The 18373-nt window shown below is 38.7% G+C and overlaps 1 protein-coding gene across 3 annotated transcripts; it reads left to right on the top strand.

The window, feature by feature from the left end:
* The first annotated feature begins 1875 nt into the window (after positions 1-1875).
* Positions 1876-15118, top strand: LOC127242437 (uncharacterized). Of its 3 annotated transcripts, none has more exons than XM_051261988.1 (25): positions 1876-2039; positions 2113-2264; positions 2346-2455; positions 2781-2946; positions 3626-3726; positions 3823-3895; positions 4014-4149; positions 4692-4852; positions 6838-6962; positions 7046-7145; positions 7563-7659; positions 7895-7946; positions 8231-8332; positions 8416-8562; positions 8643-8805; positions 8896-9126; positions 9201-9355; positions 9721-9849; positions 9988-10105; positions 10201-10396; positions 10484-10595; positions 10683-10837; positions 11303-12725; positions 13340-13534; positions 14408-15118. In XM_051261988.1, exons 2-25 carry the CDS (start codon positions 2132-2134, stop codon positions 14885-14887), a joined length of 4860 nt encoding a protein of 1619 aa, XP_051117945.1. In that variant the 5' UTR covers positions 1876-2039; positions 2113-2131; the 3' UTR covers positions 14888-15118. The 3 variants fall into 3 exon arrangements, with proteins under 3 accessions (XP_051117945.1, XP_051117936.1, XP_051117953.1); XM_051261979.1 differs by lacking the exon at positions 6838-6962 and adding an exon at positions 5711-5835; XM_051261996.1 differs by lacking the exons at positions 1876-2039; positions 2113-2264; positions 2346-2455; positions 2781-2946; positions 3626-3726 and having other exon boundaries at positions 4037-4149.
* Positions 15119-18373: the final 3255 nt, after the last annotated feature.

Genomic DNA, 18373 nt, shown 5'->3' with positions numbered 1-18373 from the left:
AAAAGAAGGAAAAGAGAATCGATGCGATGTCGTTTTCATTACATTCAAAGAGACATCGACCGTCGTTTTCACGAGGCATAATTGGGGACAAGTGAACATTAAAATGGTGGGTTCGAATGCTTTTTAATTTTCAAAAAAACTTTTCAATATTAATTAATTAATTTATTTATTATCAGTAATTTATGGATTCGAGAAGGGTCTATTGCACCGTGCCCACTTATCATTAGCACCAAAAGCATTTTTATATATTTTTTTTTAAAAAATTTATTTTTAAAAAATTATTGGATATGTTTATTTATACAAATTTTCACTTAATTTTATTATACTTAATTTTATTATTATTATTTTTTATCCAAAAATATCAAGTTAAACATTCAATTTTATTTATTATATTACATTAAAATTAAATTTTATATTTAAACTATCACATGAATACATATTATACATTAAATTATTATTTTAATTTAAAATATTATTATTCAAAATCAAAATAAAAATGAAAGTCTTATAGAAATGGTTTGGGTTCTACTTTGTAAATTAAAAAGATAAAACAAATATTTAATATGATATTTTTATAAATAAATAAATAAATTTCTTTTCAATTCAAATCGAGATAAACATATTCTTAATTATTATTTTATCTATTGTCAAAATATATGTTCAAATACTTGCTTTAATAAAAGTTTATTTTAAAAAAACTGAAAGAATATATAACAGTCACAGATAGACAGAAAGGCAATAGACGGGTGATTGTGTGGGCGTTGATTTTGTATTTATACATAGACTTGTAATTTGGGTACTTAAATTTACTCAAAAAAAAAAAAAAAAAAATAATAGAATTGTAATGTTAGAAGAATACGGTTTTAGTATGAATACAATTTATTTATATATATTTTTATTGTAGATATAAATTTAATGTCGTAATCAAAGTGACAGAGCCCGTTAACAAACAAAATGACAGCTTCATATTATAGAGTTTAGTGATAGGAAAATGGACAGGTAGTGAAGAAGAAATGGAGATGGTGATTGTCATTTCAATACAAATGATTGGAGAGAATATATCATACTATCATTATACGACTATGTAATATATATATATATATATATTTATTTATTTATTTATTTTCAATACATATGTGCTTTGATTTATTGGTTGGGCCTGGCCTTAATAATTGGTAGTTGGGAATGATTGGAGGTATTGCAACCGACCCGGATTCTATTTATTTCGTATGTATTTATTTACTTACTTTTGTTACCATAAATTTAAAAATATCAATAAGTTAAATAGCATGTGAAAGTATCTTGACTACTAAATATCATTTAAAGTATAATTAATAGGCCTGGTGGTGAGGGTTCAAACTTCCACGCCGTAGATCACCTGCTACACATGGTTGAAACTCACAACCGATAAATATTCATATAATTTGTTTGAGTTTAATTTGAAATGAAAAATTGATTTAAACCAAATACACTAATTTTTATAAAATATACACCTATTAATAACAAAATTAAAAAAAACGCATAAAACATCCTAACCTATAATATTTTTATGATTCCACATACTTTACAATAAAAATACCTAAAATTATATGTATTAAAAAATTGATTTAATATTGTATAAATAAATAGTATAACTAAACAATATAAGTTACAAAAGGAACAAAGCCCTGTTTCATACACGGAGATGATGGCTATGTAAAATAGGCTTACAACAAAGCCCATTCTACTTTTTTGGGTTGGCGAGAAAAAGCCCAACAAATGAGGCCCAATATCTTGCTTACAGTATTTTGGGTCTACTGTGGTGAAGGATATTCTCGTCTTTTGAAGTTATAAAATAATTTCCTATTTTAATTTATTTTATATTTTACAAAATAGCCGGTCCGTCGGAACTTGGAAGAATTTGCCAAGAACGAACGACGGCGGTTGATGGGTGGAAGCCTTAATCTTGGCAAATTGTCGTTGTCGACTGTAGTTCATCGGGAGTCTAGATTCGATTAGTTGTTGATCTGCTGAAGGCCCAAGACTGCAGCCTCGATTGGGTTCTTTCTTTACCCCTGATTTGAGATCTTCGAGCGTTCATTCAAGTGTTTTCCTGACGATCTGTAGATGCAGTGATTGAATTCATTTGGAAATGGAGTGGGCGACGGTGCAGCACTTGGATCTTCGCCACGCGGGTCGGAGCTCTAGGCCTTTACAACCTCACGCTGCGGCGTTTCATCCGACTCAGGCCCTCGTCTCCGCCGCCGTCGGTACTTATATCATCGGTAAGCTGCCTTCCTTGCTCATTTCGTAGATGGTGAATAACAAAGAGCTAGAAAATTACGCTTGTTTTTATGTGGTTACAGAGTTTGATGCATACACTGGATGTAAGATCGCGACTGTGGACATAGGCTCACCCGTTGTTCGCATGGCTTATAGCCCCACGGCTGGCCATTCAGTGATAGCTATACTTGAGGTCAGTGAACTGTCTTTTGCTTTTATTAATTTGTTCTCAAATACAAAGTAAAGCAGAATTGAACTAAGAAGAATACATATCTTTGATTTGTTTGCTTCAAATTTGTAACTGCTAATTTACATTTTGATTCATGTCTGTGGTAAAATGGTTTAAGTTATGGTTAATAGAGCTTTGGAATGATATTCTAATCTTTAATGCAGTGTATTTTGTGGGACTTCTCCCGGCTGTATAGATTTTTATCAGATTCTGTTTTTCCATTAATAATATTCCATCCAGGAACATGATGAATATATACTTGAGGTACACGCAATTTGTTTATTTGCAGGATTGTACAATTCGATCCTGTGACTTTGATAGCGAACAAACATGTGTATTGCATTCGCCTGAAAAGAGATCAGAACAGATATCTATTGACACTGAAGTCCATCTTGCCTTGACAAAGCTTCTGCCTGTTGTGTTTTTTGGTTTTCATAAAAAAATGAGTGTAACAGGTAAGGTCCTATTTGGCATGTTATCTTTATGCAATTGTGTTTCTTGATTCGGGTGATTATCTGTTCGTATGCAAATAATGTAGAGTCCAGACTGAGATGGTAAGGTCACTGAGGTGGGATATGGAGGGAAGAAATGAATGGGACAGGGAAAACCAAATTTACGTGTCCCTGCTCTGCAAAATAAGGAAGTCCATAGTATATAACAAGTTCTCCACCATTTCTGACTTCTTGAGTATTACATTTCCTGTCATTATTGGTTTACAAAACCTGAAGAACAAAATTTTTTTATCCTTTATTTGTTTGAAGTTTTGAATTCAAACATTTCTTGGCCCAAATGCTCTAATTTGGCTGTCCCTGATGAGGAGATTCTGGATAATCATGCACGGGCTAATGTAAAGAAGCAAACATTATTTCCAAGCTTTTGAAAGTTCATGCATTAGTTAGAAGAACCTGGTTTGTTCTGCGTCAGTATCTTGTTGTACTTTTGTATGAATATGCTAGAGTTCCAAGATTTGATGGTCACTAGCTATAATTTTCTCAAGAAACAGAAGGCACCCTTTTTTTTATCATAAGTTGCCACCGACTGTGATTACACTACTGCTGCTATTGAGATATCTGTCCTACTTTCAAGCTAGATTTGTTACACTTCTCTGAATCGGTAGTTATTTCCTCTGTCAAGTTGTTGGGACTGTGGAGGGAGGGAAAGCGCCTACAAAAATAAAGACTGACCTGAAGAAACCTATAGTCAATCTTGCTTGCCATCCCCGACTTCCTTCGTTGGTAAGAATTTTTATTTTGACCGGAAACATCTTGAAATATGATATGCATCCCCAGAAGTTATGAAGCTGATTAATTATTCGTTCTCTTGCTGTTCAGTATGTGGCATATCAAGATGGTCTCATTCGAGCATACAATATCCACACCTATGCTGTTCAGTACACCCTACAGCGTAATAGTTGATCAGCACTTATCAACAATCTCCTTTGCAGCACTACACATGATTATTAAGCCTCACGAATCTTGATTTCCTTTCCGATTCAGTACTTATTATTTGATGCCTTTTGCAGTTGATAACACCATTAGGTTACAGGGTGCTGGAGCATTTGCATTTCATTCAACATTGGAATGGATATTTGTCGGTGATAGACGAGGCACACTTTTGGCATGGGATGTATCAACTGAAAGACCATTTATGATTGGAATGTAAGTTACCCATATGCCAAGGGGTGCAATCAAATTGTTATTTTATTTTAATTTTTTAAATATTATATTGGGCTACTACATCATTATTCCAAGACTGATCGGTAACTTATTTCAGGTGTAGATGACTTTTTCATTCTTGGTTTCTTTTAGTTTCCTATCCTGCAATTCACCTTTTGGGCTTAGACTCCTCTTTCTTTTATTTGGACTCTTTTATTCTTTGTTTAGTATCACCTATCCTCTTACTGTTTTGTATATTGTGCTATTTCCCTGTGCTTGTATTAATTTGTGCGTACTGCCAAGTTGAGACCACCGGCAAGTTGCGATAGATCGTAGAACAGCCTTTTCATCGAGCTTAAGTAGATATGGAATGGAATAAGCATACTCATGGCCTCAAGCTTATTTATGACATTCTCACTCCTTTGTCAATGCATGATATTCATCTCCTCTCAAAATATTTGTTTTCATCTAAATAATATGGACTTCAATGTTTATAATTTTTATTCAATAAATGGCATATGCTGATGTTGTCGTACACTTTCTAGTACCCAGGTGGGCTCACAACCAATCACATCTGTTTCTTGGATTCCAACGTTGCAATTGCTTGTCACTTTGTCAAAAGATGGAAGCATGCAAGTCTGGAGAACTCGAGTAAATGTGAATCCAAACAGACCTCCAACACAAGCAAATTTTTTTGAACCTGCTGGTTAGTTGAGCTCTCTATAAAGTTCCGTACTTTCAAGAGCACTTGTCTATTACATTGTTCTGATGAATCTACTTTCATGATTATCTGTTTCTAACGTGTCTTTTAAGGGTTCGGTAAGTGTTATGCTATTTCTTGCATCCTTCTTGCACCTCCTTCCTTCTGCCAAGAAAATTTTCAAGATCTTGTTGGCATGAATTTGACTTGTGGAGATGCTTAAATCTATAAGGGTAGAAAAGGAAGGCATATCTTCTGAAAGTTCCAATTTTCTTGTCATTTGAAAACCTTTAATCTTTTTATTCCATTTTGGCCTTGACTTTTAGTTTCCTCTTCTCATCATCTCAGTGTCATAATCCAAAAGAATAATAATGGTGGGGCATATAGATAAAGAGCCCGTAGCTGTACTCTAATTCCTGGATAAATGTACTACTAATCTCCTCAAGCTTTTTGTATTTAGTTCCTGGGAGAATTTTTGTTTAGGCAAGTAGTTTCATTGTGATATAGAATCTGGATAGTTAACTACAGTTTTACAAGTACGCCTTGAAATGGATATTTAATTATGATTTTGGTCATATGTTATGATAAGGGATAAGTGATAAAGGAAAATGGTTCGTCTCTCTGCGCTAACCACCTACTGACACCATTGATAATCAATGGGTAAGTAGTTGACTCCATGGTGTTTGATGGTTGTATACCAAAAAAAAAAAAAAAAAAAAAAAAAACTGAAAAGAAGAAGAAGCTCATCTGCTGCTGCATCTCTCAGCTAAATTCAGATAGCTTATTGTTATCTCCTTCCTCTTCACCCCTTACAAAAGGACATGCATATTTTTCATTGGTTCTGTTGTATCTTATTTTTTGCAGCTATTGAATCTATCGACATCCCTCGCATTCTGTCTCAGCAAGGCGGAGAAACTGTTTATCCTCTTCCACGAATAAGAGCTTTGGATGTGCACCCAAAGTTGAATCTAGCAGCATTGCTTTTTGCTGTAAGAATCCTTATAATGCTCTATGGAAGATCATAGTGTTTCGTAACTCTGGCCTCAAGCTTATTTATGCTTTGGCATGTCCTCTCAAATATTGTTTTCATCTATGGACTTTGTTTATAATTTTTTCAATTGGCATATGCTGATGTTGTCTACACTTTCACCAGAGATTTTATTGCTTGATCAAAAGATATGCAAGTCTGGAGGAGTAAATGTGAATACCTAGCAAATTTTTTGAACCTGCTGGTTAGTTGACTATAAAGTACTTCAAGAGCACTTGATTACATGATGGATTATCTGTTTCTAATTAATTCGGTAAGTGTTATGCTATTTTTGCATCCTTCTTACAAGAAAATTTTCAAGATCCATATTTGACTTGTGGAGATGCTTAAATCTATAAGGGTAGAAAAGGAAGGCATATCTTCTGAAAGTTCCAATTTTCTTGTCATTTGAAAACCTTTAAATTCCATTTTGGCCTTGACTTTTAGTCATCTCAGTGTCATAATCCAAAAGAATAATAATGGTGGGGCATATAGATAAAGACGTAGCTGTACTCTAATTCCTGGATAAATGTACTACTAATCTCCTCAATTGTATTTAGTTCCTGGGAGAATTTTTGTTTAGGCAAGTAGTTTCATGTGATATAGAATCTGGATAGTTAACTACAGTTTTACAAGTACGCCTTGAAATGGATATTTAATTATGATTTTGGTCATATGTTATGATAAGGGATAAGTGATAAAGGAAAATGGTTCGTCTCTCTGCGCTAACCACCTACTGACACCATTGATAATCAATGGGTAAGTAGTTGACTCCATGGTGTTTGATGGTTGTATACCAAAAAAAAAAAAAAAAAAAAAAAAACTGAAAAGAAGAAGAAGCTCATCTGCTGCTGCATCTCTCAGCTAAATTCAGATAGCTTATTGTTATCTCCTTCCTCTTCACCCCTTACAAAAGGACATGCATAGTTTTTTCATTGGTTCTGTTGTATCTTATTTTTTGCAGCTATTGAATCTATCGACATCCCTCGCATTCTGTCTCAGCAAGGCGGAGAAACTGTTTATCCTCTTCCACGAATAAGAGCTTTGGATGTGCACCCAAAGTTGAATCTAGCAGCATTGCTTTTTGCTGTAAGAATCCTTATAATGCTCTATGGAAGATCATAGTGTTTCGTACATTGTATTGATAAAAGAGATTTATATGGTTTTTGTAGAGCATTAGTGGTGGTGACAACCGGAAGAACAGAGCTGCATACACTAGAGAGGGGCGGAAACAACTTTTTGCAGTTCTGCAGAGTGCAAGGGGATCATCAGGTGATGGCTAGTTATAAACTTATACTGGTTGATTGACACTTTATAGAAGATAGGGCATCTTTATATTTGTTATTAGTTTTGTTTTTAAGTTTCTTCATGTGAATGTAGCACCTATAGCAAATATTGTTCTGATACATCTTTAAGAAAAGTATATCAACTTTGAGGTATTAAACTGTTAATTTCTAACTGTGTCCAAGGTCGGTACTCTGGCTTTTAAACTGGATGGTCTCTTCACTTTGCATTGAGCACCATGAATTCGAATTGTGTTAATATCTCTAGCTGTACATTGATTCATATTTACATTTCTATAGAATTATGCAACCTTAGTGAATCACTTCAACAGTTAGACGCTTTTATTACTTTCAGTTGGGTAGTATATGTGATACGGTCTACTCGTTTTCATTATGGTTCGAGCAGCATCTGTTTTGAAGGAAAAACTTGCGGCCCTTGGTTCATCTGGCATATTAGCTGATCACCAACTGCAAGCTCAACTGCAAGAGCATCACATGAAAGGGTGAGTTTGGAAGTTGATTTATGAGCTCTTCTCTGGCTTCCTTGCTCCTTTGGTCCTGTTTTATCGCTTGCTTTTAATCCAGTAATCGTATTTGGTTAATTTCTGTAATAGACACTTTTAAAAATGTATAATGTTTTCCACAATCCACATTCAAGCATTGTTTTCATCCTTTATAATATAACGTATTAAAAAATTAAGATCATGCTGTATTGATTTTTTTGTCTTACTTTTGCAGCCAAAGTCAACTCACAATCTCAGATATTGCAAGGAAAGCTTTTCTTTACAGTGTAAGTTAATTTTACAGTGAAAATCTTTACCTAAAAAGTAATTGCTCACCATTAAACTAGGAACTTATCTGTTCCCTCACAAATGGGGGGTGTCTCTTGTGCCTATTGGGATCAATCAAATGTTGTTATTAATGAGATTATCTTGGTGGTGGTGTTTCTTGTCAATTTATGTTGTTTCTATAAATTAGTATATGATTTTGCTGATTGGTCAGGCCATTAAATGAGTTTTGAATCTTTACGTATTATCTCTATGATTATTCTTTATGACTTCATGGTGGTTGTAGCATTTCATGGAAGGCCATGCAAGGAGTGCGCCCATAGCTCGATTACCTCTAATTACCGTACTGGATGCTAAAAATCACCTAAGACACTTTCCAGTTTGCCAGGTTGTGACAGATTGCATTGTTGCGTAACATTTATGGATAATACTGTGGGATCCATGGTTACTAAAATTACTTAAATTTGGCAGCCTCTTCATCTGGATCTAAATTTCTTCAGTAAAGAGAACCGGGTTCTTCATTATCCAGTCAGGGCATTCTACACTGAGGGGACAAACCTGATGGCTTATAATCTTACTTCTGGACATGAGGGTATCTACAAAAAACTGTACAATTCGGTAATATCCTGAAAGCTCTTCCTTGACTGTGATCATTGTGCGAAAAATCTATGTAGAAATAAACAAATCTATTTTTTCAGATACCTGGGAATGTAGAGATGCATCCAAAATCTATTATTTATGGTAAGAAGCAGCGATTGTTTCTTGTAGTCTATGAGTTTGGAGGTGCTGCAAACGAGGTAGTTCTGTACTGGGAAAACACGGACCCTCAATTTCAAAATAGTAAAGTTACAACTATCAAAGGTTTGTTCTGTCTTTGTCCATCATTGCTATCATCATCTTTAAGCGCACACAAAGTAATTATTACTTCAACTTTCCCTGCTAAATTTTCAGGTGCAGCCGCCGCCTTTGTTGGTCCAAATGAAAATCAGTATGCTATTCTTGATGATGATAAAACTTCACTTACCTTATATATGCTGCCTGGAGTGGCCTCACAAGATTCCCTAGAAAACAATGAAAGAGTTCTAAAAGGGGAGTCTGTGGAAACAGAAGCAACTTCTGTAAAGGGTCCCATGCAATTCATGTTTGAGACTGAAGTTGATTGTATCTTTTCAACTCCTCTAGGTGCTTTAATGCCTGTGCTAATTCAAATTCAATAATGTAAGCTGGATTTGTAATTGTGAATGTCCATTTTGTAGAGTCAACTCTGTTGTTTGCTTCTCATGGGGACCAGATTGGCTTGGGAAAGCTCATTGTAGGATACCGTCTCCCTAGTACAGATGGACACATTATCTCAACTAAAGCTGAAGGGCTCAAATTCATTAAGCTGAAAGTCAATGAGAATGTGCTTCAGGTAATTAATTATCAAAACCTATAACCCTATACTGGTTTTATTTTTAAAAATGAATCAAATGATAATAAGTTGGCGGTCTCTCTATTGTGGAGAAGTGAACAATATTATAGATACATAGGTTAAGGAAGCGAATAATGAAAACCAAAAACTGAAGTAAGGAGTTGGTTCTTTAATAGCATAGATTATGAATTTAGATGGTTCATGCATTTCTATATCTGATCTCCAGAGATTGTGTTGTCTAGAATTTTGTTTGAGAAAGCTTGGTGCTGTTGGCTACTTCCATAAATTCTCAATAGAAGTAATTTTTCACAAAGAAGTTTAATGAGTTGGAGGCTTTTAATATATTCTGGAAAATGTTATTTTAGGTACAATGGCAAGAAACTCTCAGGGGATTTGTTGCTGGTATACTGACCACACAACGTGTGCTCATTGTAACAGCGGACTTGGACATATTAGCAAGTACTTCTGCAAAATTCGATAAAGGACTTCCTACTATATCCTTGATATTGTTGCCCCTGTTTTTTACTGTGTCTGTTCGTATGTGGGAGGTTCCACCACTCCCATCCCATCTGTAACTGTTGCATCTTTTGTAGATTTGTATCATTAAGCACATGCCCTTAACCTTTCAATACTATAGATCTCTGCTGTGGCTTGGGCCAGCACTTCTCTTTTCTACTTCTACTTCTGTCAACATTCTTGGTTGGGATGGAAAAGTTAGGACCATTCTCTCAATCAGTATGCCAAATGCAGGTAAACTCTGTGACCTGAAATGACTATATGAGTTTTTACTGTTGTGATTAGAGACCTATTTTGTGCTTTATCTGAGCTGTCGGTATTTACTACAGTGCTGCTAGGAGCTCTGAATGATCGTCTGCTGCTCGTAAACCCAACTGATATAGATTATAAACAAAAGAAAAAATTTGAGATCAAGAGCTGTCTTGTTGGGTTGCTTGAACCTCTTCTTATTGGGTTTGCTACAATGCAGCAACATTTTGAGCAAAAGCTTGATTTGTCAGAAGTTCTATACCAAATAACATCAAGGTTCATTTCTGGCTTAGCAACCTCCAGCAAATCAAACCAAACTTGAAAGCTTGATTGCTGATATTTTAGTGCATCTTCTGACTGCAGATTTGATAGCCTGCGAATTACTCCAAGATCACTTGATATTCTTGCCAGAGGCTCTCCGGTTTGTGGTGATCTTGCTGTATCACTTTCACAATCAGGGCCTCAGTTCACTCAGGTGATTTCCTAATACCATTTTATGTATCAAGATATCAGATATCAGCTAATCATCTTTGTAATGTATGTTATGACGTGTTTGATGCAGATCTCAAGGGGGACATATGCAATCAAAGCACTGCGTTTTTCTACTGCTTTGTCTGCATTGAAAGATGAGTTTTTGCGGTCAAGAGATTACCCTCGATGCCCCCCGACATCCCATTTGTTCCATCGATTCCGCCAGTTGGGATATGCATGTATAAGGTTATAGCTTATTATTCTTTACCTTCTTATAAAACTTCTAGAACCATTTTTTAATAATTTGTTAGTTTTGTACGTCAGTATAGTGTTCACCCTCTTCATGGTTGATCTCACTTGTGTTAATTTTATCATTGTTCTGATGAATTTATTGAGTTGTGTTGCTGGAAGAATATGGTAAGGGTATAGACTGATATGCCTGGAATTAGAGTTGAAGGCATCCCACCATTACATTGATTTGTATGATCCCTAGTAATCTTCTCAGGGTTCAAATTGGTTCCATAAAGAAAACATTCACTCAAACAAATGTCACATACTATACTTTTTATAAATTACTTGGAATACTACCATTGCTTTTGTCTGTACACTGCTGTTCTTTATATCAGCATATTTGTTCTCTAGCCTGTTTAACTTTGCTTGTTAAGTTTGATCTTGTCAGTGTATGTTTACTTCTGTAACATGTCATTGCAGATATGGTCAGTTTGACAGTGCGAAAGAAACTTTTGAAGTTGTAGCTGACTATGAAAGTATGCTTGATCTATTTATATGTCACCTAAACCCTAGTGCAATGAGGCGTCTTGCCCAGAAGTTAGAAGAAGAGGGTGTTGATTCAGAGTTGAGGAGATACTGCGAGAGGATTTTGAGAGTCCGTTCAACTGGGTGGACACAAGGCATTTTTGCGAACTTTGCAGCTGAAAGTATGGTTCCTAAAGGGCCTGAATGGGGTGGTGGGAACTGGGAGATCAAGACACCTACAAACTTGAAGGATATACCTCAGTGGGCACTTGCTGCTGAGGTGATGCCGTACATGAGAACTGATGATGGCCCCATCCCGGCCATTGTCACTGATCACATTGGTGTTTATCTTGGTTTGATCAGAGGAAGAGGCAATGTTGTTGAAGTGAGAGAAGATAGTTTAGTGAAAGCATTTAAAGCAGATGGTGGTGTCGGTACTAATGGACTTCCAACATCTCTTGCTCCATCAACATCGATCAAGCCCATTAGGCTCACTGATAGTGAATCAAAGAGTGGTTCCTTGAATGGTCTAGAAACTCTCTCCCAGCAATTTACTGTCTCTGGTGCAGTTGATGCGCAGGCAAAGGCTGAAGAAGAGTTCAAGAAATTGCCATATGGTTCTACTGCAGATGATAGCAGCAGTGATGAGGAAGGAACTTCTAAAACCAAAAAGTTGCAAATCAGGATCCGAGACAAACCAGTTACATCTGCTACAGTGGATGTCAACAAAATTAAGGAAGCTACTAAACAATTAGGTATGCCTATGAGTAGGACCAAGTCATCAACAGGTTCAGCACAAGATCTTGGCCTGCTTTTACCTCAACCAGCCACCACAACCACTGGAACTGCAGCAGGTCTAGTTTCTGCTCCAGCTGATATTTTTGGAACCAGTACATTGGTTCAACCACCACCCCAGCCTACCTCAAAGGGACCCAGCTTTGGAGTTAGTGCTAGGCCAATACCAGAGGACTTCTTCCAGAATACAATATCATCCGTTCAGGTTGCAGCATCCCTTCCTCCACCTGGGACCTTTCTCTCTAGAATGGAACAGAATGCTCAAAGTGCTGAAAGTAACAAGACCCCAGCTAACCAGGGGGGCAGTGCACCTGCTGTTGAGTTTGGTCTGCCCGATGGTGGGGTACCTCCTCAAGTAACTCAACCACTGGCTGTGTCTGAATCTGCTGGTACTCTGTATGGTGGTATTCCTCCACAGCCCCTGCCTCAAGCCTCTGTTCCATCTCAACCACAGATGCACACAGGACAGTTTCCAGGCTCTGATCAACCCCTCGACCTCAGTTCACTTGAAGGTCCAGGGTCTGAAACATCTGGAAGACCTCCTAATGCAGCTTCTCCCCCAAAAACTGTGCGTCCTGGACAGGTAAATTATCTGTGTTTTCCACGTATGCACACACACACACACACACACACATATATATATATATATATTGGGGACAGCATATCATGTAGACTGCATGTCTTTCTAGGTCCTGCTTTTTATAACTGACTTTCCTTTAGGGCATTATGGATTGTAATTCGCACCTTTGAAATTAACTGCAAATAAACTGTTGGGGGGGGGGGGGGGGGTTATTTTGATAGTTGGTAGCAAGTTCCTCATACATTTCTTATGCCTATCACGTATTTATAATCTTCTGAAGGAGGCATTCATGTCATTGCTGGTTCCTTATTTTTGTTGTTATTTTAGTTGTGTATGGTTAATAAATAATAATTTTGGAAAAACCAGGCTATAGAAAATATTTGGTGTGGAAAATTAAAAATTTTGATGTGGATATATCAAATAAAGGATGCAAATTGACTTGTTTGTCAATTTAAGGTTACTTGTCCTGGATTTGCATGTATTCAGATAATATTGTATCATAACATACTTGAATTCTCAATTTCATGTAATTGAAATGATGGTATCCTTTTGATTGAACTGTTTCTTTTATTTAAATTATTTACTGTCTGCATCTCTATGCTTTCCTTTTGTTATAGGTTCCACGTGGGGCTGTTGCTGCCGTTTGTTTCAAGACTGGACTTGCTCACCTGGAGCAGAATCAACTTTCAGATGCATTATCCTGTTTTGATGAGGCCTTCCTAGCTTTGGCCAAGGATCAATCTCGTGGTGCTGATATCAAGGCGCAAGCCACTATCTGTGCCCAATATAAGATAGCAGTTACCCTTCTTCAGGTATTAATTAAGATTTTCCGATGGTGCTCAATATTTTATTCTTTATTTTGTTTGTTCTTATTCTTTCTTTTGCATGTGGAAACAATTTAATATGTGTGTCTGTTGCAATTTCTCAACGATGACAAACCATAAACTGACTTTGCAGCCAAGGAAGCACCCTTAGCCTCCAACTACTATTGCCTTTTAGAAGTTACTTTTCTTATTACTTCCTTACAAAACACAGATGGACAGGACAACATTGGGGCCTTCCAGACTAGATTTAAAAAAACTAGTGTATTCTTATTGAAAGTAAGACAGGTTCCAGAAACCATAATAAAGCTTGGATTCTTCATTAAAATTCTTATAGGTATTTTATTGAGAAGTAAATATCGATTTCTTTCCTTGAAATGCCTAGGTCTTAGTACATTTCCCCATCATTTCCTCACACGACACTGGGTCCTTCCCCTTCTTTTATTTCCTTTTTATGATTTGCACACCAATGGTTAGAGTAAATGTTACTGTGTTTTGTATTTTTACACCACTCTAATAGTATTTAAGAATTATTCTTAATTTTAGAGGTAAGAACTTATTGATGTGTGTAATCCTAGATTTGGAATTCTAATAGAGTTAAGGATCAAGTTATAATTGAGTTTTAATTTTAGAGGGAAGAACTTATTGAAGTGTATATGCTTGGCATATGATTGTTTGAGGAACCTTAAGAAAACATAACCTCTGTTGTTTTGGATATTCATATCATTACTTTCCTGCCTACTTGAGTACTTATGATTACTGAAAGGAATATTTGGATTCATGCTGTTCAAATATGGATATTTTGTCATCAATACTGCCTGCCTCTACTTCTCGAAATTCTGAACCCTTTTCTTCACACAACAGGAAATCATTCGGCTGCAAAAAGTTCAAGGCCCCAGCGCACTCAGCGCAAAAGACGAGATGGCTAGATTGGCACGGCATTTGGGTTCATTGCCTCTTCTTGCCAAGCACAGGATAAATTGCATCCGAACTGCCATAAAAAGAAACATGGATGTGCAGAACTATGGCTATGCCAAACAGATGCTGGAACTTCTCCTTTCCAAAGCACCTCCAGGCAAGCAAGACGAGCTGAGAAGCCTGATTGACATGTGCATTCAGAGGGGCTTGACCAACAAATCCATCGACCCCCTGGAAGACCCCTCCCAATTCTGCGCTGCTACGCTCAGCCGCCTGTCCACCATTGGGTATGATGTCTGTGACCTCTGTGGCGCAAAGTTCTCTGCTTTGTCGACGCCTGGCTGCATCATCTGTGGAATGGGAAGCATTAAAAGATCAGATGCCATTGCTGGACCTGTTGGACCTGTCCCGTCACCATTTGGCTGAGGTCTATGTCGATGTCACTGAGATTGTTCGATACTCTCTTTTCTGTAGAGATGAGCAGAAGATTCACACTACAATTTCCTCTTGTAATTTTGTGCTTGTGTATCTTTGTATTCTTGTATGTTTCTTGTTAGTTGATTTGATCTGTCCCCTATTTTTCTGAAATGGCCTGTTTTCATGTAATGAGTTAGATGGTATCTTTCACCTATATATGATTCTCATTCATTGCTTCTCTATGTTAGGATTAATTGAACATCTATCTAAAGGCAAGAACTTTAACATTGATCTTCACTCATCACTCAAATGTACTTAAAAACGTTCACCTATAGAATTTTTGTTACGAGTTCTTTTTTTTTTTTTAAACGATAACACTTGTTGGATTTTTCGGGATGACGCGACTCAGTCGGCGTCTCTGTACGAATCCTCGTTCGCAATATACGGTTGGACGACGAGTCTGTGAACGGCGGACAAGGTCGTCGTTCGCGATTTTTAGTCCCAACATGCAGCGCAGAAAATTCCTTTTTGATGTCTACATATTCACGAAAATCTGTGCAGGAGTTTTTTGGGACGCCCACTCTGTCTCGATGGACGGCTGTGCGACATTCGTACATCGGGTCACGAGTTCGCTGCTGTCTGCCAGGACAGACGTCGACAATGATCATTTCGCAGGTTCACATATAGAATCCTTGTTACGAGTTCTCTATTTTTTTTTTTCTAAACGATAACGCTTGTTGGACTTCTTGCGATGACGCGGGTCCGTCGGCATCCTTGCGCGAATCCTCATTCGCAACATATGGCTGGACGACGAGTCCGTGAACGGCGGATAACGTCGTCGTTCGCGATTTTTGGCCCCAACGTGCATCGCAGAAAATTCCTTTTTGATGCCTACATATTCACGAAAATCCGTGCAGGAGTTTTTTGGGACACCCACTCTATCTCGATGGACGGCTATGCGGCACTCGTACGTCGGGTCACGAGTTCGCTGCTGTATGCTGGGGCAGACATCGACAATGATCCTTTCGCAAGTTCACCTATAGAATCCTTGTTACGAGTTCTCTTTTGTTTTTTTCTAAACGATAACACTTGTTGGACTTCTCGCTTGGCGGACAAAGTAGTTGTTCTCGATTATCGGCCCCGTTGTGCATCGCAGGAAATTCCTTTTTGATGCCTACATATTCACGAAAATCGGTGCAGGAGTTTTTTGGGACGCCCACTCTGTCACAATCGACGGCAGTGCGGCATTCGTACGTCGGGTCACGAGTTCGCTGCTGTCTGCATGGGCAGACGTCGACAATGATCTTTTCGCAGGTTAACCTATGGAATCTATGTTACTAGTTCTCTTTTCTTCTAAACGATAACGCTTGTTGCACTTCTCGCGATGATGCGGCTCCGTCAGCGTCCCTGCGCGAATCCTCGTTCGCAATATACGGCTGGACGACGGGTCCGTGAACGGCGGACAAGGTCGCCGTTCGCGATTTTTGGCCTCGACGTGCATCGCAGAAAATCCCTTTTTGATGCCTACATATTAACGAAAATCCGTGCAGGAGTTTTTTGGGACGCCCACTCTGTCTCGATGGACGGCTGTACGGCATTCGTATGTCGCGTCACGAGTTCGCTGCTGTCTGCCGAGGCAGACGTCGACAATGATCATTTCGCAGGTTCACCTATAGAATCCTTGTTATGAGTTCTCTTTTTTTTTTAAACGATAACGCTTGTTGGACTTCTCCTTTGGCGGACAAGGTCGTCGTTCGCGATTTTTGGCCACGACGTGAATCGCAGGAAATCCCTTTTTGATGCCTACATATTCACGAAAATCCGTGCAGGAATATTTTGGGACGCCCACTCTGTCTCGATGGACGGCTGTGCAACATTCGTACGTCGGGTTACGAGTTCGTTGCTGTCTGCCGGGGCAGACGTCGACAGTGATCATTTCGCAGGTTCACCCATAGAATCCTTGTTACGAGTTTTTTTTTTTTTTTTTCTAAACGATAATGCTTGTTGGACTTCTTGCAATGACGTGGGTCCGTCAGCATCCCTGCGCGAATCCTCATTCGCAACGTACGGCTGGACGACGGGTCCGTGAACGGCGGACAACGTCGTCGTTCGCGATTTTTGGCCCCGACGTGCATCGCAGAAAATCCCTTTTCGATGCCTACATATTCACGAAAATCCATGCAGTAGTTTTTTGGGACGCCCACTTTATCTCGATGGACGGCTGTGCGGCACTCGTACATCGGGTCACGAGTTCGCTGCTGTATGCCGCAGCAGACGTCGACAATGATCCTTTTGCAGGTTCACCTATAGAATCCTCGTAACGAGTTCTCTTTTTTTCTAAACGATAACGGTTGTTGGACTTCTTGCCATGACGCGGCTCCGTCGGCGTCCCTGTGCAAATCCTCGTTCACAATATACGGCTGGACGATGGGTCCGTGAACGGCGGACAAGGTCGTCGTTCGCGATTTTTGGCCGCGACATGCATCGCAGGAAATCCTTTTTGATGCCTACATATTCAAAAAAATCCGTGCATGAGTTTTTTGGGACGCCCACACTGTCTAGATGGACGGCTGTGCAGCATTCGTACGTCGGGTCACGAGTTCGCTGCTGTCTGCCGGGGCAGACGTCGACAATGATCCCTTTGCAGGTTCACCAATGGAATCTATGTTACTAGTTCTCTTTTTTTTTTTTTTTTTTTTTTTTCTAAATGATAACGCTTGTTGGACTTATAACGATGACACGGCTCCGTCAGCGTCCCTGCGCGAATCTTCTTTCGCAATATACGTCTGGACGATGGGTCCGTGAACGGCGACAAGGTCGTCGTTCGCGATTTTTGGCCGCGACATGCATCGCAGGAAATCCCTTTTTGATGCCTACATATTCACGAAAATCCGTGCAGGAGTTTTTTGGGACGCCCACTCTATCTAAATGGATGGTTGTGCAACATTCGTACGTCGGGTCACGAGTTCGCTGCTGTCTGCCAGGGCAGACGTCGACAATGATCATTTCACAGGTTCACCTATGGAATCCATGTTACTAGTTCTTTTTTTTTCAAAACGATAATGCTTGTTGGACTTCTCGCGATAACGCGGCCCCGTCGGCGTCCTTGCGCGAACCCTCTTTCGCAATATACGGCTGGACGATGGGTCCGTGAACGGCGGGCAAGGTCGTCGTTCGCGATTTTTGGCCGCGACATGCACCGCAGGAAATCCCTTTTTGATGCCTACATATTCACGAAAATCCGTGCAGGAGTTTTTTGGGACGCCCACTCTGTCTAGATAGACGGTTGTGCAGCATTAGTACGTCGGGTCACGAGTTCACTGCTGTTTGCCGGGGCAGACGTCGATAGTGATCCTTTCGCAAGTTCACCCATAGAAGCCTTGTTACGAGTTCTCTTTTTTTCTAAATGATAATGCTTGTTGGACTTCTTGCGATGACGCGGGTCTGTCGGCATCCCTGCGCGAGTCCTCATTCGCAACATACGGTTGGACGACG

Source organism: Andrographis paniculata, unplaced genomic scaffold (assembly GCF_009805555.1).
Source record: "Andrographis paniculata isolate CXL003 unplaced genomic scaffold, ASM980555v1 Contig19END, whole genome shotgun sequence".
NCBI lineage: Eukaryota > Viridiplantae > Streptophyta > Magnoliopsida > Lamiales > Acanthaceae > Andrographis > Andrographis paniculata.
The sequence above is the reverse complement of the archived record's forward strand: the minus strand, read 5'-3'. Positions and strand labels throughout refer to the sequence as shown.

Coding starts and splice junctions, on each gene's coding strand:
- LOC127242437 (XM_051261988.1), top strand. CDS start 2,132: ATGGAGTGGGCGACGGTGCAGCACTTGGATCTTCGCCACGCGGGTCGG. Junction 3,727..3,822: donor ATCCCCGACTTCCTTCGTTG/GTAAGAATTTTT, acceptor CTTGCTGTTCAG/TATGTGGCATATCAAGATGG. Junction 9,850..9,987: donor TCGATAAAGGACTTCCTACT/ATATCCTTGATA, acceptor ACCTTTCAATAC/TATAGATCTCTGCTGTGGCT.